Raw genomic sequence first — 26,286 nt, forward strand, 5'->3', positions numbered from 1 at the left:
ACGCAGAGGAGTGACACAGGCAGAAGAGGAAAAGGCCGCGTGGAGACGGAGGCAGAGGCTGGAGCCACAAGCCAGGGGACACCTGGGGCCTCCAGAAGTTGGAAGACCCAAGGAACGGAACCTCCCTTAGAGCTTCTGGAAGGGAGTGTGACTCTGCTGACACCTTGATTTGGGATTTCTGACCTTCAGAGACGTGAGAGAATAAGTTTCGATTGTTTTGAGTCACCAAGTTTGCGGTAATTTGTTGTAGAAGCCCCAGGAAACAAATATACATCCCAACCCACATTTTCTGGGCATTCCCGAAGGTTTGCACCCCTAGGACTCTTCTTCCGCACGTTCCCTGTTTTGCTCCTTGTTCACCTGGAGGTGACCCTTAGCTTGCACCAGGCATTCTTGTTTTTAGGGAACCGTGTGTTATGGGAGGTGGGGAAGAGAAGCTTCCATTCTTTGCAATTACTGGGTTTTCCCTTAACCAACTTTGGGCAAATAAAATGACCTCTAACCTTTACAAAGCTGACAGAATCATGCATATGAGTGTGTGTGTGTATTTGTGTGTGTGTGTGTGTGTGTGTGTGTGTGTGTGAGAGAGAGAGAGAGAGAGTTTGTGTGTGAGTTGGGCCCGGTTCCCCTCTTCCACATCTCCCACCGTTGCTCTCAGAGGAGAAAGGAAAGGCCAGAGGGACCTTCTCACCTGCAATATGAGATACCTCCCCAAATCTGCTGCTAAGAACAAAGGCAAACCAAAGGAGGGCGTGCCGGATTACCGTCTGTCCTGTGCGTCCCTCGGGAGTGGCAGACATTCTCGGAAGGGCCAGGCAGGCTCTGGCTACACAGGGCCTCTGTGATGACTCACAGCCCCACAGCAGTGTGGACTTCCCCTCCGTGCCTGAATGTCACACGGTGGCCTGTGTGGATGGCTGCTACCTGCACCCCCACCCATACTGAGGGTCTCTTCCAGGTTGTCCCAGTGAAGGCCACCACTGTCTATCCAGTTACACAAGCCAGAACCCTGGGAGTGTCCCTTGACACCCGATATCTCATTGTCCCCCAAATACACTCCTTGTATAGAGTCTGTGGATTATATTTCCTGCTTGTCACTCAATGTCACCACAGCAGTGCCCCCATTACCAACTCTGTGGCACCCTGTTCCTCCCCTTGTGACACTTGTCATGGTGGTGGTTTGCCTGTGAGCTCCGGGAGGGCAGAAACCATGGCTGCTTGTTCATCGAGATGTCCCTAGAGCCCAGAACAGTGCCTGGGGCTCAAGAATCACTTTTAAATAATTGAACAAATGAAGGAATGAATGAGCAAATGCAATTTTGAGTCAGGATGGTGCTGGAAAGGAACAGAGAGCCTCCCAGCAGAGCCCGAAGTCCTCTTACAAACGGTCACAGCTGTCCTAGATGAGAAGAAAGGAGAAGCTCTGGCATGGTAGGTGGACCCCCCCAGCCCCTTTGGCACATACACAGGGCACAGGTCCCTCTCAGGCCCCAGGGGTGATGGGAGACTGCCTCTCCACCAGTGTGCTGTTCGCTGGGTGTGTTTTCCACTCTTTAAACTTTGCCAACAGGTGCTGGGTTCAGAGTGCCTGCAAGTGGCATGGGTTTTCCAACTGCTGAACAGGGGCAAGGAGGTTCAAGGAACATGAAATGTAGACCCTTCCTTCTTTTAGGAAGATTTAAAAGAAGGGTTATTCTGGTGTAATTGAGGGAGCTGTTCTAAACTCCGTGTGGGAGGCAGACTGCCTTGGGCCAGGCAGCAAGCTCTATCACAACCTTCTCTGTCCACCCTGCCAGGTGCCCCCCACCCCAACATTTTATTTTGAAATTGTCAAACCTATGGAAAATGGACACCTCCATACCTTCCCTTGGATTCTCCAACTGCTCACATGTTGCCCGATTGGCTTTCTCTTCCTCTCTCGTCTGTATATTTTACATACTTTTATTTTGCTCAACGATTTGAAAGCAAGTTGCTGACATCTTGACGCTTTGCTTCTAAATATCTCATCATCTCCTAATAAGGATATTCTCCCACAAAACCACAAAGCTGTTTTCGTAACCATCTGTACTCAAATCTCTACAATTGTCCCCAAATGTCTTTTATAGCTGGATTTTTAAAAATCCTATCCAGGATCCAATCAGAATTCATGGATGATATTTGGTTATATCTCTTGAGTCTCTCTTAATTTAAAAGTCTCTCCCCTCTTTTTTTTGTTATTACTATTTGTTTCTGTGACATTGGCATTTTTGAAGAGTCCAGGGCAGGTGTCCTGTAGGAGTCCCACATGCTGGATTAATCTGGTTGTTTATTCTGTTGATTAGATTCAGGTTTAATGTTTTTGGCAAGAGTACAATCTAGGGCATATTGTGTGCTTCTTAACTGTCATTTCAGGGGACAAACAATGTCAGGTTGTGTGCTTTTGGTGATGTTGAGTTTGATCACCAAGCCTCTCTCCATCTTCTCCTTTGTAATTAGTAGGTGATGTGTGGGATGGTCACATGGGCACAGGATCAACTGAATATCCAGTTCTCCCAATAGTTTGATGAGGCTTGCCTGAATGAAGCACTACCATGGGGGTTCCAAAGGGTGGGTTTTCATCCTTTTATTCCTTCCTCATTTATCACATTTGTTTTGCTGTTCACATTGTCCCTCACTGGGCAGTAGGAGCACCCTTGGCCAGCTCCTGAATCTTGTCTACACCATCACGTGCATCTTTGCGTACTTCCTGCTTTCTGGCACAAGATATTCCAGGCTCAAGTTGTACATTTTCAGGCCCAGACCACAGATTGACCATGCTTTCAGGAGTCCTGGTTCCCTCAAGTGAGTGATATGTAGAAAACAAGAACTTAGAGCTAGAGGTGCTTATTGCTGCAGGGGTGTCCTTGCCTCTATGCTTGACCATGAACAGAACCAGGAAATACATTTTTAAAAAAATCATTAGTTCAAACGGTTATTTCCACCTCAAATTTAACATTATAGGGTTTTTCTTGAACTTCTTTACCTTATTACTAGAATCTTTTTTACTCTTAACAGTAAAGTATGTATTTGCTTACTACTATATTATTCATAGAAGAGTTTCAGAATTACAAGACCAATATTATTACTAACACTGCACCTACTAAGGACAGTGTAAGTTTTTTTTGTTCTTAGATCAGATTTGTTCAGGATGTACAATCAGGGTACTTGAATTAATTCCTCACTCTGTGTGGTTATGTTGTCTGATATATAATCAGTTTGTCTTGCCCCGGTTTGCATTCTATAGAAGGGTTTGCTTTATCCCATCCTTTTAAAGTTATATTTCATTTTTTGAATACATAAAACATTTATATGATTCAACATTACAATGATATAAAAAGGTATATCAGAGAAGTCTTGCCACCTTTGTTCCTTCTACACTGTTCCCTCCTACCTCCACGGTTAATGTTTCATAAGTTTAGTTCATGAAAATAACACATCTTTCTCATTTTTCTTCTTTCTTATATAAAAGAGAGTATAATGTATTTCCTTCTTTTTCATATTACCTGCAACTCTGTTACTGATGTAGACAGACCTCTGGTGCTCACTTTAACTTCTTCCGGTTTTAGAATGTACCATCTTCACGTGGAGTCCATTCACTGTTGACCTTTGTTTAATCAATTGATGCTGAGAATTTGGGAGGACTCTGTGATACCCCCAATGCCAGGGCATTGGAAAGCCCTGCATCCTTCTGGGGCTAGCATGACCTCCAGATTCTGTGGGTGATGAGAAAGCAATAGGACAAAGGTCCAACTCAGGGGCAAAGGTCATGCTGCAGGCTGACCTCTCCTGTGGGGCCTTCAGCTCTCAGGCATCTCTTGGGATGTGCGTGGCTTTGGAGATGGATTTTGGAGAAGGGGCTTCGACATGGGAGGATAATGAAATGCTTCAAGGAGAGAAGGAGTTTCTGTGACAAACACTTGCCTTAGTCAAAGTACACACTTCAAACAAAAAATTGAGGTAAGATTAACATAACATAAAATTCAACACTCTAGCCATCTTAAAGTGTACACTTCGTGGCTTTCAGTACATTAACAATGTTGTAAAACCACATTTTTAGCACCTCAAAAGGAAATATACCCATTAGGCAGTCACTCCCCATTTCCCCTCCCTCTTAGCCTGGGGCAATCACTAATCTGCTTTCTGTCTCTATGGATTTGCCTATTTGGCTATTTCATAGGAATGGAATCATACAATATGTGCCTTCTGTGTCTGGCTTCTTTCACTTAGCATGTTTCCACGGTTCTTCTGTGTTGCAGATGTATCCTTATTTCATTCTTATGACTAAATATGCCATTGTTGGAATATATGACAACCCACTTATCCATTTATCAATGGATGAATAGCTGGGTTCCTTCTACATGTTGCCTCTTGTGAAGGGTGCTGCTATGAAAGTTCTCATCCAAGTCTTTATTTGACTTTATTTGTTTTCCATTCTTTTGGGTATATATCCTGGAATGGAATTGCTGGGCCATATGGTCACTGTGTTTGGCTTTGAGGAACTACCAAAATGTTTTCCATGACAGCTGCACCATTTTACATTCTCATCAGCAACATATGGGGGTTTTAATTTCTCCACATCCTTGCCAATACTTGGTATTTTCTGTGTTTTTGAGTATAGCCATCCTAGTGAGTGTGAAGTGGTCAAGGTATATGCTTTTTTGACACAAGTTTGAGATGTTGCGTTATGTGCTCTAATGTTCCCCTTTGGTTTCATGAGGCTACTTAAAGCATCCATTTTCCTGTAAATAAGATTAGTCTTCATTATCTTTACATTATGTTGGTGACCCCAGGGATTCATGGCTATAGGAGGGCAATCCTGGTATATATTCCATTCCAGCATGATTTAGCTGAATGTATGCAAAAAACCTCAAAGAAGCCAACTTTTTACAGCATATAGCCACACTCACAATGTACTATGGGAAAAACAGAGGTGATATTATTAACTTGGGTAGGGGTGTGAAATACTTAATGAGACAGGCGACCTTTAGCACTCTTTTTAAAAATCTACAATGATTATTATGTGTGATCAAGGTAACCGGGCCGAGGCCTGCGGCATCCAGGCATCCTGACAAAACCACATGAATGGGGAGAGCAGCCCTTCTCACGACCAGCCCTCCCCGCTCCCCACCACAGGGGAATTTTTCATCCAGGCATCTTACTGTCTTGCTCAGGGCCTTAGCGACACGGAGGCCAGGCCCTGGGGGTGGCGTACCCCAGTGAGTCAGAGCCTGAGCCCCGGGAGGGTGAGAATTACCACTTCCTGTATATGAAAAATATGCAGAGGAATGTTGGTTCCCACCATGGTCAAGAATTAAATCAAGTTCTTTCTCCATACTGCAGCTTTAAGTCCTCTACAAACTCCTAGAAAACCCAAGGTTCTGCCCGAGGAGTTTACGTGGGGGAGGTCCGAGGTAGTTTTCCTTTTGGCTGGTCAATGATTTTAAGTAGGGTTATTTTTCAGGGTTGGCAGCTAAGTAGATGTCAGCAACGTTCACTCAATAATCTAGATTCTTATCTCATGTTATCCTCATGCCAAGGAACGTTTCACTGAAGTTTGGGAGTGGAGCAATTCCACCTGGTGGATCAAGAAAGGCTGGACAGATGAGGGGACATGTGTGGGGGATGTACCTTAAAGGATGGATGGCATTGAGATGGAAGAAGTGGGGGAGGATGCGGAGAGAGGCAAGAAGGTAAAGGTGGGCCCCATATTCACGTACTGATGACTGTGCCTGGGGACCAAAGGTGAAGGTCTTGGAATAGAATGGACTTCTGAGATAAAACCATAAATCTGAAATGTGTCTGGAAATTATGGTGGCAAATTTATTGTAAAGGCTTAGTGGCCAAAATTTAAAAGTTTGAGGTTATGAAACAGCAATCATTATTTCTTAGCACTGTTGAATGTGAGATTTCTCCCACAGTTTCTCTACCGGATAGTTGCCAGACTAAAAAGACCCTTCTTTTCAACTGAGCTAAGAGCAGGGGATCTGGGACCACCCGGGCGACTTAGGACAGTCGCATTTACCCCTGGTGTCTGCGGGTGCTTATTAAAACCATCTACTTTCACAACTCAAAGCTTCCTGATTTGGTCAATTAATTATAATGTTACTGTATCATGGATTTTTATTATTAGGTATGTTAGAAATTGTGGAAAAACATACAAAACATAAAATTTAACATTTTAACCATTTTTAAGTGTATAGTGTGATGGCATCAAATACATTCTCACTGTTGTGCAACCATCACCACCGTACATCTTCAGAACTTTTCTCATATTGTAAAACTGAAACTCTGTGCTCATTAAATATTAACTCTACATTCCTCCCTGCTCCAGCTCCTGACAACCAGTTTGGCTTTCTGTCAGTTTCTGTCGATGAACTGACTACTCTATCTGCCTCATAATTGTGATCATACAGTGTGTGTCTTTTTGTGACTGTTTTATTTCACTTAGCAGAGTGTTTTCAAGATTCATCCACACTGTAGCATGTGTCAGAGTTTCCTCCCTTTTCAAGGCCTTATATTTCATTATACATGTGTATGTGTGTATACATATACATATACATATATGTTTCATCATATGTGTATTACACATACACTACATTTTGTCTATCCATTTATCTGGAGATGGACACTTTATCTTGTTGCTTCCGTATTTTGCCTATTGTGAATAATGCTGCCATAAACATGGGTGTACGAATATCTGTTGTGTCTCTGCTTTCAGTTCTTTTCAGTTCCAGAAGTGGAATTGCTGGATCATGGTAATTTTATCTTTAATTTTTTGTGTAACTTTCATAGTGTTTCCAATAGCAGCTGCTCCATTTTACATTCCCACCAGCAGTACAGAAGGGTTCCAATTTTTCCATATCCTCACTTATGCTTGTTATTTTCTTTTTGAAAAAAATATATAATAGCCATCCTAAAGGGTATGAAGTGGTACCTCAATGTGGTTTTGGTTGCATTTTCCTAATGATATTGAGCATCTTTTCATGTGCTTCTTGACTATTTGTATATCTTCTTTCAAGAAATGTCTATTTGCCTATTAGGTTGTTTATTTCTGCTTGTTTGTTTTTTGAGTTTTAGGAGTTTTCTGTATATTCTGGATATTAAACCTTATCAAGTATTTCATGGATTTTGTTTTACATACTTTAAAAAAATTTTCTTTCTTGTAAAATTTTGAGATATCCACAACCTGGGCTATTACTTGAATAACTTATAGTCTAAACGTATACTTGAATTGTGTAACTAAAAATTAGATAGCCATCTTAAAGGCTACTTAATGTTACAAATGCAAATAGATCAAACAATTTTACAATGATTAGAATTGTGATAAAATCTGATCACTATTATTCTGTTTAATATTTTCATTTATAGTTCATAATGCATGAGCAAAACCGAAAGTGTCTGTGATGACTGCCCTTGTACTGTTCACTATGTAACTTATTCATTATGTAAGAATTTGTTCTCCATGTAAGAACTTGTTTGTTATGCCTCAGAAGATTGGAGACTGATGAAAATTAGGCTTGGGGTGGACTAATGATTGTGCATTGAGCATTGACTCCCCTATACAGAATTTTATTGTCGTTAACAACCATTTGATCAATAAATATGAGAGATGCCCTCACAAAAAAAAAAAAGGACAGACTCCCAATGGTAAAATAAATAAGTAACCAGGATGTAATGTATAGCATAAGGAATATAGTCAAGATATTGTAACAGCTTGGTAGGGTGATAGCTGGAACCTAGAATTATGTATATAAATGTTTTATCACTGTGTTGTACACTTGAAACTAATGTAATACTGTGCGTCAACTACCCTTCAATAAAAAATAATTATCTAAAAAAAAATATATATATATATTTTTTCATTTAAATCTTTACATTATGTATTGCACTATAAAGGATACCTTGTTTTTCTTAAAGTTAGCTAACTAATACATTATCTTTTAACCATCAGCCTTCTTCCTGATTTATCTATTGGGAAGTTCTTAATAATTATTTTGGTACATAAAATAAATGTCAAGCACATTCATCATTAATTCTTGCAGCATTTTACTCTGGAAATTGTTCCCATTTTTCCTTAAATGTGTGGTAGAATTCACCAGTGAAAGCACTTGAGTGTGATGTTTTCATTTTTTGAAAGGTTATTAATTATTGATTCAATTTCTTTGAATAGTCTTATTCAGATTATTTCTCCTTGTATGAGGAGAAATACTTTTGGAAGAGTGTGCCTCCTAAAGAATTGGTCCATTTCATCTAAATTATCAAATCTGTGAGCACAGAATTGTTCATAATATTCCTGTATTATCCATCTAATGTCCATGCAATCAGTAGTGATTGCCTCTCTTTCTTTTCTGATATTAGTGATTTGCATCTTATTTGGTTAGGCTGGCTAGAGGTTTATCAATTTTATTGATTTTTTTTCAAACAACAAGCTTTTGGCTTTGTTGATATTTTTCTATTAATTTCAATGATTTCTGCTCCAATTTTTGTTATTTCTCTTTTCTGCTTGGTTTGAATTTATACGCTCTTCTTTTTCTAGTTTCTTCAGGTGGAAGCTTAGATCACTCACGTTAGGTCTTTTTTCTTTTATAGTATGTGCATTAAATGCTGTAAGTTTCCCTCCAAGTGATGCTTTTGCTGCAGCCCACAAACTTTGGTAAATTTTATTTTCAATTTCATTTAAAATATTTCCAAACAATTTTGTCTTTTGATACATCTTTTACCCATATGTCACTTAGAAATACATTGTTTAATCTCTAAGTATTTTGGTTTTACAGTTATTTTTCTGTTATTGGTTTCTAGTTTAATTCCACTGTGGCCTGACAGCATAATTTATATGATTTCTATCCATTTAAGCTTCTTTCGATCTGTTTTATGGCCCAGAATGTGGTCTATCTTTGTGAATTTGAGATGGATGTGTATTCTGTGGTTGTTGGGTGAGGTATTCCACAAATCCAGTTGATTGATAGTGCTGTTCAGTTCAACAATACCCTAACTGGTTTTGTTTATGTTTGTATCCCTATGGGCCCTCTCCCCTTCTTATGAGGCCATCAGTCATTGGTGTTAGGGTCCACCCTAATCCAGTATGACCTCATGTTAATGCAACTAATTACATGGGCAAAGACCCTATTTCCAAGTAAGGTCACTTTCTGAGGTTCCAGGTGAACATGCATGTTGGAGAGACATTCTTTTATCTACTGCACTTACCACCACATCAACAGACTGCAGTATAGTCAAAGTAGATTACAGCCCAGAGTGCTGTGAGACACAGGCTCTATTTAAGATGGAGTTTTTGGGGACACCCAAAAACAACAGTGGAGAAATAAAATAAAATAAAATCAGGAATCTAGAAGAAACTGAAGTCTCTGGCACTGACAGCAACATCAAATATTAAATGTAGCCTAGATCCCAGTCGAAGTAACAAAAAAGCTTCACACTAAAGGCCTGGTTTAGCTCAGGTCCTAGTAGCACATACATCATATCCAGCTTTCAACAAAAAGTTACAAGGCATGATAAAAGGCAACAGAACACTCAGTCGAAGAGACAAAGCAAACATCAGAACCAGACGCAGCTATGACACGTATTTTGGAATTATCAGATAGAGAATTTAAAATAACTGTGATTAATATGTTAAGAGCTCCTAATGGAAAGAGTAGACAGCATTGTAAGAACAAATGGATAAAGAAAGCAGAGACAGGAAGGCTGGAGGGACATTGCCCTTCCCCCAGGGCAGATAAGGCTCTGGTAAAGCAGTTTCCCTAGATGGCAGGCCTTTGTTAAAGAGAACAGAATGCTCTGAGTTTTCAAAATGGTTACATTTCCCCTGAGCTTATTTTAAAATGGTTACGTTTATCAGTTTACTTTTACCATTGCTCTAGGCAAGGGGATTTTCTTCCTACCTTCCCAGTGAGAACCTGGTGCAGCTCCTGGAGGTAAACCCCAGGAAAGTGTGGGGCCTTCACACCGGGACTCCCAGAGTTTTTAACTCTCCAGCCTAGTCCACACTCAGCCTCCAAAAATTCATCAAACCATTTCAGTGTTCCTCCCAGTGGGCGGCTCCAATGGCAGCTTTTGTTCCCGGTAAGTCATGATTCTCTGTGTTCCCCTACCTCTCCAGATTTCAGGGTGGTGGTTTGCCCTATGACCTCAATTCTTTAATGAAGCTAAGAAAAGTGGATTTTCAGTTTGTTCAGCTTTTTTCTTATGAGGATGTAAGTAGCTGACCTCCAAGCTCTTTACACCGAAGATCTGCTTTACGGTGGCTTTTTGTTATTCAGAATTACACGTGATTTTACACTGTGATTCAATCTCCCTGCTGACTCTTTTTTCCATTCCCCCCACCCTCTGCTGAAGACTGTAGGGAAACAGACAGAGGGTAATAAAAACAAGAAACATGGGAAAGTTACAAAGGCCTGGAGTCTTATAAAATCTCTGAGTAATGACTTTTTGGTCTGTGATTCTGACTTCCTCTCTAGAAATGTCTGGGAGTCTCAGTAACCTCTCCTGTATCTGTCCTTTGCCAATGATGGGCAACCCTCTCATTCTGTTGCTGAGCATTTGTTACCCTGTCCCTCTCAAAAATTATGTCTCATGCATTTCCTGCTGTTACCCTGTAGACACGAAGTCCAAAGCACAGTCTTCTCTGTCCTTGAGAGCTGCCAGACTCTTGCACAGAGCCAGTCTGTGAACAGGACTCTGGGAAAATGGAACATTCATTGAATTGGATTCTTTCTTCCAGTAGGTTTGGGGTAGAACAAATCATATATATATACATATATCTCACTAAAACGCCACTTACTAGTACATAAACCCAGGTATGTGCCTATATGCAAAACCTATGCGCCTGTCTCTAATTAGGACAGACAACCCCTAGGAAGAGCTTTTCTGAGTCTGACAACTAGAAACTTGCTCAAACCATCAATGCATATTCGTTGTAGAAAACTTGGGAGATACAAATAGGTCATGAGGAAAATGAAAATGATCCATAATCCCATTGTCACTATTTTGGTCCAATTCCTCTGGCCTTTTAACTATGCATTGCTAATACTCGGGGATAAGGATCAAGAGTTCTCTAGGAATCAACGCAAGTCAAGGATTGCTATTGCCTGGATTGTTATACACGTATACAAAAAGTGACAACACAATGTTTAGGAATGTGTCTGGTCGGGAACACAGCCTTTCCAGTCAAATGTACCTGGGTTCAAATCCCAGGTCTGTCATTTACAGATGACCCTGGGCAAGCTGCTTCTCTGCATTTCAGTGTCCTCATTTGCAAAATGAAACTAATACCACCTACACCCTAGGATGGTTGGGAGTACTTAAAGACCCAATGTACATAGAACACTTAATACAGTGCTGGGAACAGAGCGCTCGGTAAGTGGAGCAGTTGGACGGAAAGGAGTGTGAGGAGAAGGAAGTTGTGCTTGCCATCGCACTCCCAGTGGAAGATTGCCGGCTGTTTTAAATGTGATTTGACAGTTAAAATCCCAGATTTCAACAGTCTTCACGGAAGAATGTCAGCTAACACATAAAGCAGTAATGGTAGAATTGGAAAATCATTTTGTAAAGACTTGCACAGTAACTGATTCAGTCAATATCATCAACAGATGCTAAAGCCATCAGGGAAGTGGGGAGGTGTCGTCAGGTACAGGAAGTTCACACAGTATCAAAGCATCACTTTGCAGATTATGTATTAATTACAGTGGAGAGATCTGTCAGACATAACCTTAACTAAATGATCAAAATTAGATTTCTAAATAATGGGACAAACTAACATTCTGTGCCTTCTCATATGACGTATTAGGAAGAACACACCACCACTAAGTAGTATTCTTGCCAAAAATTGTTCATTTGAATTACATCATGAGTAAGCAATTAGTCAAATAGAGACTGGGGATTAGTCCATAAGACTCTTAAAAAATGTCAATGTCATCAAAGAAAAAAATGTGGGAACAGCTGTAGATGAAAATATATTAAATAATGTATGAACCTGGATTGGATACAGGATAATAATTTGTTTAGAAAGGTTATAAAGAACAGTTTGCAGATAATTGGGGAGATTTGAATAAGCACTGTCTATTAGATAATATTGCACCCATGTTAAATTTTTTGCGCGTGATGATGGTATTGGGGTTATATAATAGAATATCCCTTTTCTTTTAGTAGAAGCAGGTTGAACTATTTAGAGGTGACAGTGACCTTATATTGGCAATATTTTGTTTTTCAGTAAAAAGGGTATGTATACACATACATGTATGTGTGTATATATGAAATTGGTGAAGGGTAAATGGGTGTTTGTCTTTCAAATTTTTTGCAAGTTTGATGTTGAAAAAAATTAGAAGTTAGGAATAAAACCCAGCTTTCAGATTAATGCTAGGACAAGACCTCTCACTGGCCTAGTCATTGGGACTTCCTCTTAAGGAAAATTAGCCTCTGGGTTGAAGACATGGGCATAATCTTTTCTGGCTGCAATTTCCCATATGTCTCCTTTGTGGACATCTGGTCTACCAAGGGTAAGTGTGATCATTCTCTACACTTAAATTATGTTTGGTTTTGCTTCACAGTTCTAAGAAAATTTCCATTGAACTGATGGTTATAGGCCCCTGAGTAGTGGTATTACTAATGTGCTACTAAATTTAGACACTGGTGCTGTCTTGAACAGGCTCAAGAGAAAGTGCTGTGAGAAAAAGCCTGTGTTTAGGTTGTAGAAATTTCACAGTTATGTGAGGAGAACAGGAGTCTGTGTGAAAGCCACTTTCCGTCCTGAGTATACCTCATCCACTGTCACCCAAGGAATCAGACCTGTTGTCACATCAAGGAAACATAGTAGGAAGTCAAGGTCTTTTGACTGGGTGAGCCCTGAGGAAATAACACATATTCATTAGACAATATTGGTGTAGGGTGGTTTGTATTCTTTTACATAATTTCCATAGTGGACTATGAATTATTCTTTGCTACTCAAAGCAGATGGAGATTATCATTTTGCCAGAAGAATGAATGAGATGGATGACAGCACTTGTTGATGGAGAGAATTACTGTCACATAGTAAAATGGTTAAGAACAGTGGGGGGCATATAAAAGAGGAATCTGTCCCTAACTACCATTAAATCAAGGGATGGCACATACGGTTTTCTTTTCACCTGACAATTCCAAGTGTTTGATGAGGCTGTATAGGAAGCTATGTTAAGAAGGATTCCTGGCTCAGGGAGAAAGAGTGCGGTAACTAATTAGTGGTGTCCTGGTTTTTTGAGAGTATAATGGTGTGCATGCTGCATTTGCCATCTTTGAATTCCCAGAACCAAATTAGATGCTTGAAGAACACTAAAGTTTTCAAAAAAGCATTTATTTAAGTAATGATGATAACAATAGCTAATATTTATTAAGTACCTACAATGGGCCAGAGACAATACTCTAAGTGCTCTGTATGTATAACTCATTTCATCTTCACAACGATTTGATGAGATAAATACTACCATCTGCATGTTATAAACAAGGAACTGAATTCATCTTCAGGTCTTTGCTCACCTTCTCAGTGTGGCCTTTTCTGGCTATTGTATTTCATATTTCAACCCTGATCCTGTCACTCCCAATTACCCTTCTCTGCTTTAATTTTCTCCTTGGTGCCTGGCACCACCTGACCTTGGGTATATTAGCTATTTGTCTGTTGTCTGTCTCTTTCCACTAGAATGTAAGCTTCTGAGGGCAGGGATTTTTGTTTGTTTTGTTTACTGTTATTTCTCTAGCAACTTTCCTAAGGCACTGCTTGGCCCTTGACTGGTGCTTAATAAATATTTATGGAATGAAAGGAGGTCTAGAGGAGTAAAATATCTCATTTCAAAGGTCAGCCAGCTACTTAGTGGTGAAAGGTAAGCTGGTGGGGAAGGATCTCACCGTTCTTTCTGTTGGGATGTTGAACAGGTTGCCATATATGACACTGACGTCCAGGAGCTCCAGAGAATGTGAAGGTTATAGATTCTGAGTGTACAGTGTAAGGGGAAAGCTGGTCTTCAAGCTAAAGAGGCTTCTAAAGTGACACCATAAGTGCAACTTGGGTATGAGGCGCTGTGTCGTCTACACTCATCAGGCTTCTGTTGAAGGAGATGATGTGGGTAATGAGGCCTCTGGGGAGGGAGGCAAAGGAACCTCCCAGAGGGGTACCCACAGTCATTTTGGGGCCCAGGCTGGTCATCGTCACACACCTATCTCCAAGGATTTTTTTTTGTCTCAAGAAGAGATAAGTTGGGAGGAGGAGTTGTCAGTGCACAGAACTACTGGGCGGCTTCTGCCAGTGACATGAAATAAAGGCAAATAACATTTTTCTGAAAACTAAGCTTCAAAACCAACAGATAATAATAGACCATGAGAGGGCTAAGCTGAGCCCCCTCAGGAGACAGGATGGCTCCCAGGCCAGGGCAAGGGCTTGGTTGTTGCCATGGAAACACCGAGAAAGGACTGTCATGGATGGGCATTGGCACTGCCCTCTACACTCTGTCAGGGGGTGGGCCAGGGGACACCTACCTAGGCCCGTGTGCAGCCTGCCTGGGGCTAGGGGCAGCTATCATGGACATGACTGTGTCATCCTGTTACTAAAGGCTTAGGGAGAACAGGAGAGCATTCCAACACAGAACGCTCGAGGCAGTCCCCAGGTTTTCAGGGTCCCGGCACCCACGGGGCTCCCCCACACTTTCCCCTCTCTATAGGCCCTCGCCTCCTGCTTGCTGGAGGACTTGCCTTTGAATATGTCATCTCCCCCTGAAGTCCAGTGAAATCCCTCTTATTCTTCTCTGGGCACAAAGACCAAGGAAAAAAAATCCCTTCTTACACTCGCTTTTCAGGACCCAAGTTGAATCTGGCGCAAAGTGGAGCTGATAGATGTTTATGTCCCTCTAGGTCAAAGACCAGGCTATTTTGAGGCTCCTAAGGCATGCTGCCAAATCGCCTTCTAGAAACTGAGCGAGCCTGTCCTTCTCTGTAGACTTCTGCCAGCCAGCACCAAGAATGGCCGTTTCATAAATCTCTGCCAATTTGATATGAAAAAAATCTCATTTTCATTTTCAGTTGACTGATTACATGAGAAGATGTGTTTTTAAAATACACATTAGCTCTTTTGAATGGAATGAGTAATAATGAAAAGCCTATTTCGCATGTCACTAAGTCTATTTAGATATGGGGGAAAAAATTTCAATTCATATGAAGAAGGCTAGGTGGTGTTATGGTGCCGCTTTTGCTCTGAGAGTTTTGGCCCGGGGAGGGGGAGGGAGAAAAGCCAGGAAGAGGGGGTGGGAAAAGCAGAAGAAATAAGAATGGGAGGAAAGATAACAAGGAAGAAGTGAAGATTAGCTTTGCATCTTGTCCTAGATGCCTTGCCTGAGACACAGGCTGGAAGGCGACGGTCAGAACAAGCCGCACTCAGCTAGCCCTGCACCCTGCACCCTGCCACGTTGGGTCCCGGCCTCCAGTTCTCCAACTATGGGACTTCAGGGCTCCTCTACACTATTAAAAATTATTAAGGACTCCCTCCTCAAAACTTTTATTTATGTAGTTATCTCTCAGTATTTACTATGTTAGAAATTAAAACAAAGTCTTAAGATATTTACATAAATAACATTTGTATGAAAAACAATTACATTTTCCAAAACAAAAAAAAATTGAGTAAAAAGAGAGGCATTATTTTTACAGTTTCACAAATCTGTCTGATGTCTGGCTTGATAAAAGATGGTTGGCCTTTCCTTTCTACTTCTGCATTCAATCTGCTGTGATGCCACATATCATGGACCTCTGAAAAACCCTAGTGTATACTCATGATAGGAAAAGAGCAGAAATGGTTAATATCTTAATATTATTATAAAAATACTTTTGACTTTGTGGATTCCCCAAAAATGTCCCTGGGACCCCTCAGGGGTGCCTGAACCACACTTTGAGAATCACTGATCCAGACAGGGGAATTGATACAAACCCCCTCTCCATTCCCCAGGAAGAGATATCTAATAATATGTATCAAGGGCCATGCAAACAATGCCCTTTGATACAGTGAATCCTCCTTTAGGGGGCATATTTTAAAACAGTAATTCCCAAAGAAGGAAAAACTGTCTAAATGATATATAAATGGGTAGTTGTTAAATAAATACTGGTACATACACTTAATATATTGTGGTTTTAAATTATAATTATGAAGGTTATGTACTAGGGTGGAATGACTATATATATCCATATAGCCCTAATGAAAAAAAGCAAATTATAAAATGGACTCTGTGTGCTCACCAGTCTTGGGAAACTTTGGCTGCTGGAGGTAAATCCTTGAAGGGAGCAACGGAGAGGTGGGTCTGTTTAATACATTGAGCATGGGCTTGTGGGAGAACATTTTCTTTTTTTTTTGTCCATGTTTATTTGGGTGTTTGCTGATTTTCTTTTTCCCAACAAGAAACAAAACTAAGGGTTCTCTAATCTGTCCTGTTCTCCTGGCTCGGAGTGGTCAGGTAGAAGCAGAGAGCAGAGTCATCTAGAGGCCCTGAGCTGGGAAAGAAGGGGGGCAAGGAGGGGAAGCTAGTCAGGTGGGGTGTGGTGCTTCAGCTCATTCTGTGATGCCCTTTCAGTGGTGACAGGAGAAACCTCTGGCTAAGCAGCTGTGATCAAAGGCTTTCAGAGAGACGACAGTAGACCAGGCAAGGGGGACAGTGCTTCGCTTCACAAAGGGAAGGAAGACGCCGGTGAGGGCAATGGCAGGGCCTGAGACATCTTGAGAGAACCAAGAGCGAGGGCCACCCCCTATCTAATGGGGCTGGGTGAGGGCAGCTGGAAGGCAGTCAGTGGTTCCTGGTTCTTGGCCCACAGGGCGTGTGGACTATAGGGCCCATTGGGAGTTTAGTGGACACCAAAGCTGCCTGGCACTTGCTGCCCAGACAGGACCAGAGCCAGGTCTGTATTTTAGGAAGCCCTCACTGGGAGCCATGGGCAGGCTATGTTAGACTTGGCGAGAGAACTAGTTGAAGTTGAACACAGCAGGATTTAAAAGGCAGCACTTCAAACAGTGACTAAAACAGTATGATTGGCATTAAAAACAGACACATAGATCAATGGAACAAAGGAGAGGCCCTAGAAATAAACCCGTGAATATATGGTCAATTAATTTACACCAAAAGAGCCAATGTTATACAATGGGGAAAGGACAGTTGTTCAATAAATGGTGCTGGGAAAACTGGACAGCCACATGCAAATGAATGACACTCAACCACTCTCTCATGCCATACACAAAAATGAACTCAAAATGGATTAAAGATTTGTACATAAGACCTGAAACCATAAAACTCCTAGAAGAAAACATAGATGATAAGCTCCTTGACTAGGTCTTGGTGATGATTCTTTGAATCTGACACCAAAAGCAAAAGCTGCAAAAGCAAAAATAAATATATCAAACTAAAAGGCTTCTGCAAAGGAAACCGTCAACAAAATGAAAAGGCAACCTACTGAATGGGAGAAAATACTTGTAAAACATATATCTGATAAAGGACTAATATCCAAAATATATAAAGACCTCATACAGCTCAATAGCAAAAAACCAAACAACCCAATTAAAAAATGGGCAGAGGATCTGATTAGATATGTCCCCAAAGAAGACATACAGACAGCCAACAGGTACATGAAAAGATGCTCAACATCACTAGTCATCAGGGAAGTGCAAATCAAAACCACAATGGGATATCATACCCACCTGTTAGAATGGCTAGTATTGAAAAGACAAGAAATAACAAGTGTTGGTGAGGATGTGGAGAAAAGGGAACTCTAGTGAACTGTTGGCAGGAATGTAAATTGGTGCAACCACTATGGAAAACATGGAGGTTCCTCAAAAAATTAAAAATGGATCCACCATATGACCCAGCAATTCTATTTCTATTTATCCAAAGAAAATAAAAACACTAATTCAAAAAGATGCACTCCTATGTTCACTGTAGCATTATTTACAATAGCCAAGATATGGAAACAGCCTGTGTTCATCAATGGATGAATGGATAAAGATGTGGTATATATACACAATGACACAATGGAATACTACTCAGCCATAGAAAAGAATGAATCTTGCCATTTGTGTCAACATGGATTGATCTCAAGGGCATTATGCTAAGTGCAATAAGTCAGACACAGGAAGACAAACACCCTACGATCTCTCTTATATGTGGAATCTAAAAAAAAAACAACAACAAACAAAAAAAACAAGCTCAAAACTCAGAGAAAAGATTAATGGTTACCAGAGGCAGGGGGTGAGGGTTGGGAGAAATGGTGAACTGTTTTTTTAGAAACTTTTTTTTGGTTTAGATAATTGAAGGAGGAAAATGTTTTTTTCTCTTAAATGGAGTATTGGAAAGGAGGGAAAGAAAAATTACATTGCTTGATGTTGTCATGGTTGCAAATAGTACAGTGAACTGGAAAAAAAAATCAGCACTGAATCAAGTCTAACAATAAATAGACTCAGTATTAGTAGGAAAAGCGTAAGGAGTGTGGGATGGATTCTGTTTCCGGCCGAGTTGAAAACAGAACAAAATCCCTAGTGACAAATTGCAGCTTAGGCTCAGTCTGCATAGATTGCACACGTGCTCTTTGTGTTCTTGTCCACGCTGGAGTGTGGTTGGCTGGCTTGCGTCCAAGGGGCAGCTGACTGAGGCTCAGGGTGGGCTGCTTCGGTACATCTCATGCTTTCCATCTCAGTCTTGTCTGCATTGTTGCTTCCTATCCCTGGTGTCAATGCTTTCACTTTCCCACTTTCCATCTACAGTCATAAAACAACACGGATTAACCTCAGTGAGGTAGTCCCATGACCAGCAAAACTATGGCAATACAGACCAAAAGAGGCAGATGCCCGAACAGCTCATAGTTCAGTGTTGATTTGATAGCTAATGGATCTCTCTGGATTGGAGGTGTGAAAGGGGTGGGTGTGTTGGTCTGTATTGTGGCCAAGGTGATTGGGCCATTGGAAAGTTGAGTACACCAAAGTCACCATGGGAAAGTTGATAACAGGTTAGGTCGGCCAAGGGTAAGCATGAACCTGTGACAATTCTTACTTTTGGGGATTCACTAAAATATGTGACTAGGATGTTCTGCTCTTCAATTTGGGGTCATGTCTCAAAGAACTCCAGTGGAACCTAAACCACATTGAGTTCCCACCCACCATGGCCCTAATAGGCCCAGGAGGTCCCCAAGGGGCTAGGCCTGCTTGCTTCTGACTCTGCCAGAGCAGAAACTTGGCCCCCGCTGCAGCCCAGTCCGGTGGTGGCTTGCAGGGGGACCTCACCCTGCCCATGGGACACCCTGTGCAGCTGCCACATCAGCTCCCACCAACCTTCTGTGGATTTCTTCCCCACCGCCAGCCCCACTGACTTCATGACAGCTCAGCCTAACAACATTACAGGGTGCATCTCTTCTGTTAAGGACACTTTGATGCACCCACCATGCCACCATCATGCTAACAAAATTAAACATCATTTTTTTGTATTACCTGTCACTCCATCCATACTCAGACCATCCCAATAGTCTCAAAAGTGTCTTTACAGCTGGTTTGTTCAAATCATGTCAGGACCCAAATGAAGGCACATGTTGCATTCTAGAACAGTCTCCCTTGTCTTTTCTTTATGTCACTGGTTTGTTGAGGAAACTGAGTCACTTGGGAGTACATTCTCAACGCCCAGCAAAAAGTTGAAATCCTCTCCCCACTGACCCTTGAAGTGCACTCTACACAGAAGGCAGCTGCCTCCTGGAACTCACTCTTTCAGTCTCTTTCTCTCTTTTCTTCGCAAATCCCAACCACCCAGTCCCCCTCCCCCAGTTTAGCCAGTAGGGCTTTCCCCTCCCCAGCTCCTGCCACTGTCTCTGTCCTCTTTTGTCTGTGACCCAGGGCCTGGGCCAGCAGGCACACGTCCCCCGCTGAGAGTCTGGGGGAGGGAGCCATGCGCAGGGAGAGGGCTGGCTCCTGTCCCCCGGGGGAGGGAACGGGCATCTAAATCCTCGGTGTCTGCCTCCTCTACCAGGCACGCCTGTGGCTGGAGCAGCATCTTGGCTCCTCGCTGCCTCTGCAGGAACCAGCACAAGGCTGCCACTTGCAGGGCATCAGGGCCTCCTGAGCACAGGCAGTGGGCGGCCTTTAGCTCTGGGACCCCCCCCTGCGCCCGAGAGGTCATGATGAGCAAGCCCAGGGTCATGTGTGACGGGGCCTTCAGTCATATCCTTTCCTCTCCCGACGGCCGTCTCCACCTCTGGCTGAGACACGCGCCCGCCTGACCTGAGCGTGGAGTCACCCTCGGGGGTGCTCCCACGCCCACTCTCGTTCTCACTCTGAGAGCTCTCTCTCGTGCCACACCACAGTCATCTCCGCTGCGGACTAACCACAGTGGTTCCTGGAAGCCAAGTCCCCCCATTCCCCTCTGTAAGCTTGCTTCCTTTCACCTCTAAACTTGTGGGGTGCAGCTCCCGGGGTCCAAGCCTTCCCTCTGATGAGGCAGGTCACACCCCAGGTCATAACCTCAGGTGTAATGGGCTCTAGCTTCTTCATTTGTTCCAGGACTTGATTACTGTTTGGAGGACCCTTAGTCTTGCTTAAGTCAGGATTCTTCTCTTTCCCCAGGATTGCAGAAGGGTGGGGAGGGTGGGGCTCAGCATCCAGGACCCAGGGGCTTCCTGGATCTGTACTTGACATCCGGAAAAGCCCTGTCCTGACAGCCTGGGCCATCGGCTCCCACTGGCTGCACTAACCACCTAATTCCTCCCTGCCCGCCTCCTCCCCCGGCCCTGGCTCAGGGATCATTGTGTGGCCCCTGATGTAGAGCCCCCAGTGCTTACTGGAGGGGGTGTCTGATGGCTCCCCACCATTCTTAGGTGCACGGGGGTCAGACAGGTGCTGCCTTGCCAAGCTGGGCCACTGCGGGTACCGGGAGGCTGGACCTGCTGCCCCTGTGTCCACCTGGGCAGGGGGAGCTGTGCTTCTGCCGTCCTGGCTTTCGGACCCCACATGCTGCCTGGGGCTCAGTTGTACTTTCCCCACGGGCTTGGCTCCCTCACTGTGGGGCAGGCACTGGGCCCCTCTCAACAGCCAAGGGAGACTTTTTAAAGAGGCAGGTGAGGATGGGAGGGGGTGGGGGGCTGCTAGGAGCTGGTGGAGTGGGAAGCATGGTGGCCCCAGGGCCTGAAGTGTTGTTGCAACAGGCTCAGAGACCAAGGGAGACGGGGGAGGGCATGATGGGATCTGACAGGGATGGCTTGATGGCAGTTGGGCATCTTGGGCATTTGTTAGAAAACAACGAGCGTATAGAGGAGAGGACGTGAGGGTCGACAGGATTCAAGAGGTGAGTCCCCCGGGACCCCAGAAACAGTTTCCTGGTCTTGGGTGTTAAGCTTTGTTGTTAATCATTCAGCCCCGTGGTGAGGATGTTGGCTCTCCCCTTCCCACGTCAGGTTTGCCCCAGTCTGGTGTCCAGACTTAGGTGACTTCCAGGACTGTCCTGGGAAGTGTCCCTGGGGCCGTTCCTGGGGTCCCGATAGCACAGGGATGACCAATGCTGTGTGAGTGATGAATGGCAGGAGCTGTCTCCCAGAGAGGCTTCTGGCCTGTTGGCAGGGCCCTTCCTCCTGGGCCTGGGGGCGGCGGCCTTGGGCGCCCACGCCTGCCTCGCTGTGTCCTGGCACAGAGCCCCACGGGGACTCTGAGACTCTTGCTTCCTGGCAAAAACTCCGTTGTTACCTCTGTTGCCTTGGCCCTCCTGGGCCAGGGATGTCCAGAGACAAACTGTTCCAGAAAATTCCTGAGCCCAGACATTTCCCAGACACCCAAGCTCAGGGACTGGCTGAGCCTCCTGACCCTTCCCATGAAGAAACTGCTGGGAGAGGGAGGGTGTGCCTGGGCAGAAGGTGCCAGTCTGGAGCACTAATCAGCCATGCTCCCAGGCAGTGACGGGGCAGGAAGCCAGGGTCCCCAGACGTTGACCGGGGTCTCATACGGGCTGGTTCAGGTTGTAGAGTGGCCCTGCCCCGGGACAAACACACCTGGTTGCAGCTTGAGCACTGATGCAGGTCGTCTCTGCCCGGACCTCGGTTCCCTCATCTCTGCGGTGGGCACAGGGGTGCAGCAGGCGGGGCTTCTGGTTCTCTCTCCCTGGAATTCCCTGCCTGTGAATTCTCCCTGGAATTCACGAGGACATATCCTAGGGGAACAGAGGCAGGCAGAACTCAGAATCCGTCACCCCGGCTCTCACTCTGTTCCTTGGCAGGAGGAAGAGAGCGCAGCCTTACTCTAACCCTGACCCCTGGCCCACTCCCTGCCCCCCTCCCCCTTCTCTTCCCCCTTCCCCCTTCCCTGCTACCCTTACACAGGCGCCCCCACTCAGGGCCCCCCACCTGAAACTCCCTCCTGCTCTCCCACCTGTTGTGCCTGAGGGTTTCAGCCCCGGGCAAGTTCACTGTGGATTCAAATGACAACAAAATGTTCTTGGGGTAAAAGGGTTTATACTCACATTTATTCTCACGGTGGTAAATTGAGCACTAGAATCACGTCTGTACCCAGCAGTCTTCAGGCGCATAATCCACCACTGCCTCTGCCTCCTCCCAGAGCACGGGCAGAGCTTTTTATATAGTGACTCAGTCAGTAATAGCTCATTGCCAGCGGGTGTGGGAGCCTTTGCCTTGCAGTAGGCCAATTACACCATCAAGTAATTAATGGTCAGGTGAGGATCCTGGCCGTAGGAACTTTACTTTCCACCCACCTCACCCAGCCACGTTCCTGTCTCTCGCCAGCTGTCCCCTCCTCACTTTGGAGCCCATAAGGCCTGCTGCCTGCACAGACACCCTGGCGTCCCCTGCCCTGCCAGCCCCCCTTCCCCTCCCTCCCTCACCCCTGACTGCCTGGCCTCCCTCTCTGTCCTCCACTCTTCCTTTGTCTGGGACCTCCGTTCTGGCCCTTCTCTGGCCTCCAGCCGCCTGGGCAGCCTGCTCACCCGCCCCCTCCCCTCCTACGCAGTCCCCTTCTGCCATCTCCCCTCCCTTGAGCCATCCTGCTAGCAGTCCCAGGGGCCAGGGGCCCCTGTCAGCGGGCATCTGGATCTCTTTGAGGTTTGGGTGTTGGGCATCTGCTGGCAGGGAAATGAGCAGCTATGGGGCAGCCCCTTGGGCCCTGGGGCCCAGTGGGCAGCTGTGGGGAAAGCCCAGTGGGCCCTGGGGCACTTCAGGGAGCCCCTGTCTCCACAGTGAGTTCTCAGCCATCTGGGGGTCTGGCCTGTGTCACTGGGTGGGTGCCCCTACTCAAGGTGGTCCACAGGCCAAAGAAAACATATGAAGCTGTTTTGTGTCCACACTGGGGCCCCTCTGGGCTCTCAGCCACCACTAGAAGGGCATGGCCAGGCTCAGTGGGCTCAGGGCACCTTTCCCTGCAGGCCTTTCCCCTCTATGTGCTGAGCACGGCCCTCCTCATTCAGAAGGAACCTGGACACACTCCACTCCCCAAACCAGCCTCCCAGGAGGCGGTGCCTGGTGCTCCCTTTGGCAGGAGAAAGGCTGTCTGGAGGGGGAGGCTGTGGCAGCAGGAGGGTGGAGCCCTGCTCTAAGGCATTGGGGTGTGGAGGCTGTGGGGAGGGCTGGGCCCCCTGTGCGGGCAAAGTGCCCTGCCCACTGTGGCTCCCGGGCACTCAGGGTGCAGGGGCTCAGTGCTGTAGTTGGGGCTGGCCGTCAGCTCCAGCCAGGTCAGGACTGCATTCCTGCAGCTCCCCTGGGGCAGCTGTAGGTTCCTGGGGGATGCTGGGGAGAGGTCCAGTTGGAGGTGAAGGCTGTCTGGGGAGCTTCTCTGAGCCTCCCCCGCCCTCCTTTGCCTCAGTCCCTATGGGCCCCAGTGCAGCAGCATTACTCCTGTTTCGCACCCAGGACAGAAGCAAGGAAAGGCTGGACCAGCCAGAAATGCGGGCACCCCCTGTTTATATCTGTCTGCCCAGCTGGGCCAGACTTCGAGTTGCGGTGGCCAAAAAGTAGCAGTGTGTCCTGCTAGGAAGGTGAGTCCTGGGAGTACTGACTGAGTGTGGGGAGGGCCGGCCCCTGAGAACTCACAAACCGGGCACGGCAGCCTGCTTCCTGCAAGGCAGACACAGCCTGGTGTGGTCAGGGCCCAGAATTAGACTTTCCTTTGGTCCCTGTAGATTTCTGTCTTGATAACCACCTTCCTGTGCTGTTAAGAGTTCATGCTCTGAAGAGAGACCCTCCGACTACTGCCCCTACTCCCGGCTTCACAGCATTTGTGGGCCAGGGGAGCCCAGATCTTTCCCACTGATGGCCTGAAGTTTGCAAATGATTATAAAATGAATGCAGTCTGCCAGGAAATCCCAACCTTGAGCTCTGAATTCTAATGTCGAGTACGGGGAGCTGCGTGAAGTGTGAGGACCCCCCTCCACAAGACCCTTCCTGAGTAGTTGGTCCCCTTCCTCTCTCCCACCATCTGCCCTGGGAGTAGGTCCTACCTGGAGCAGAACCTCTGCTGGGCCCAGGTCCTGGCACAGGCCAAAGAGCCAGGTAAGAACCTACTCCAGGGAGGCTCCGGCTTCCCCAGGCCATTTGCATGCCCCTGGTCCAACATGGCAGGACTCTGGGGGTACCACCCAGTCCAAGGGTGGGAGGACTGGCTCTTCCTGGAGCCCAGCAAGACACCTTGGCCCTGGGTCTGCTGGAAATAGCTCCAAGAGCTGCTGGGGGCGGGGGACAGGCCGGGGAGATGTCTGGAGGGTAGGGGTGGATGGTCCCCAGATACATCCTTACCCTACAAGGACCTGACTGATGTCACTTTACTGTGTGGCCCCTCACTGCTGTAGCCTGTTTGCTGCCTGAGTGGGCAGCACTGACCCTGCTTTCAGAACAAGGGTCTGCCCTGCCTGCTATGCCCACTTCCACACTTCTGCACCTGAGTCTTGACCCTTGGCTTCCTCCTGTCCATCGTGTGCACACATGCACACCCACCCACACCACATATATGAGCATACACAGCAGTTCTCCAGATCAATATGGGGACCTCTCTGTTCACTTCAGGCTCTAGGTGTGCACTCCTGGTCCCTCCCTCTACTAAGTGAGTTAAATGGACACATTTGGGCCCCTGTCATTGCCAAAGACCCTCAGACACCTTTACGTTGATGTCAGAGGGCCACCAGCCTCCTGTTCAGGTGCCCTAGGAGATGCCGCTATGAATGTCCATGGAGCCCCAGACTTCCGTAGCCCTAGGGAGCCAGGCAGCATGAGGATACAGTCTTCTTGGGGCAACCGAAGTGGACTGCTTCTATGAAGAACATTCCAGACCACTCCCACCCTTTTTGGTTTGGAAACTTCTCTGGGAATCATCTGGGGCTCGTCACTCCCAGGCTCCAAGTTAACCCATCCCTGAGGACTCTCCCTTCTTTCTGTGACCTGTGATTCCTCCTGGGTCCCCTGGACACCAGCATCTCAGACAGGGCTGACCAAGGACAGAGCTTGCAATGCCCACGCAAGGAAGGTATCCAATGATCCTGTTCCTTGGACCCATGGGAAAGGAGCAGTGTCCCCTGGAGTCCCTCAGCCCCTGCCTGGGGGTAATGGTAAGCAGTGGGTTCTGAAGGCTCAGCCCTGGCCCCAGGGCTGCAGGCAATGGAGAGATAGGGGGAAGATGTTTTCAGGGGGACTCCCTGATGGCCAGTCTGCCACCCTCCATCTTGCAACTTGCCCATTTAAGAGAGCCCTCTGTGCGTGATGCTTTTGACCCCAGGTGAGGAGGTGGGAGCCATGTCATTGCTGATTTTCCTCCCCAGTGCTACTTGGGGACAATGTTTAATGAGCCCTTAAGAAAGGTCAGTCTCCCCTACTTAGCTAAGAGTTCTTTACTGAGCTCCGAACAGATGCAGCTGGAGTCATGGTTCTTATGAACAAGTCATTGGACTTGGATGCCTTATTTCTTCCCACCCAAAATATTACCCTTCTGCTGTCCAGGGAAATGAAAAAGAGGCAAGGCTGTGAGACGCCATAGAATGCTTATGGCTGTCCCAGTTAATGGGAGACTGCTGGGTGCAAGGGCCCAGAGCCCCCTCCAGCCTCTGCACTTTGTCTGCGGCTTGGATTCCGGAAGAGTTTCATAATTTCCAGAGCTGGTAGAATTAAGCTGAAAGAGTATCTGGCATCTTCACTCACTCTCCTTATTCCAGCGTCTGCAGCACCAGCCAGGCTGCCCCTGCTTTTCAGGCATGGGACACCCTCAGGAAATAACAAATTTTCTCAGAGCAATATAAAATATTTAAA

General features: G+C 45.6%; 1 protein-coding gene across 8 annotated transcripts in view; it reads left to right on the forward strand.

The window, feature by feature from the left end:
- The first annotated feature begins 415 nt into the window (after window positions 1-415).
- The window catches only part of GPR55 (G protein-coupled receptor 55), a 51,522-nt gene continuing 25,651 nt past the window's right edge, over window positions 416-26,286 (forward strand). Inside the window, exons 1-3 of one of the 8 annotated variants that reach the window (XR_005030306.2) lie at window positions 22,442-24,029; window positions 24,485-24,543; window positions 25,054-26,155. Coding sequence is in view for 2 of the 8 variants with exons in the window: in XM_036912491.2 (XP_036768386.1) it covers window positions 1,404-1,431 (28 nt within the window). In the remaining 6 variants the exon portion in view is untranslated. Of the gene's footprint in view, window positions 1,432-22,441; window positions 24,030-24,484; window positions 26,156-26,286 lie in introns of those variants that run through there. The other 7 variants (XR_005030313.2, XR_005030299.2, XM_036912517.2 and 4 more) reach the window with 7 other exon arrangements.

Source organism: Manis pentadactyla, chromosome 6 (assembly GCF_030020395.1).
Source record: "Manis pentadactyla isolate mManPen7 chromosome 6, mManPen7.hap1, whole genome shotgun sequence".
NCBI lineage: Eukaryota > Metazoa > Chordata > Mammalia > Pholidota > Manidae > Manis > Manis pentadactyla.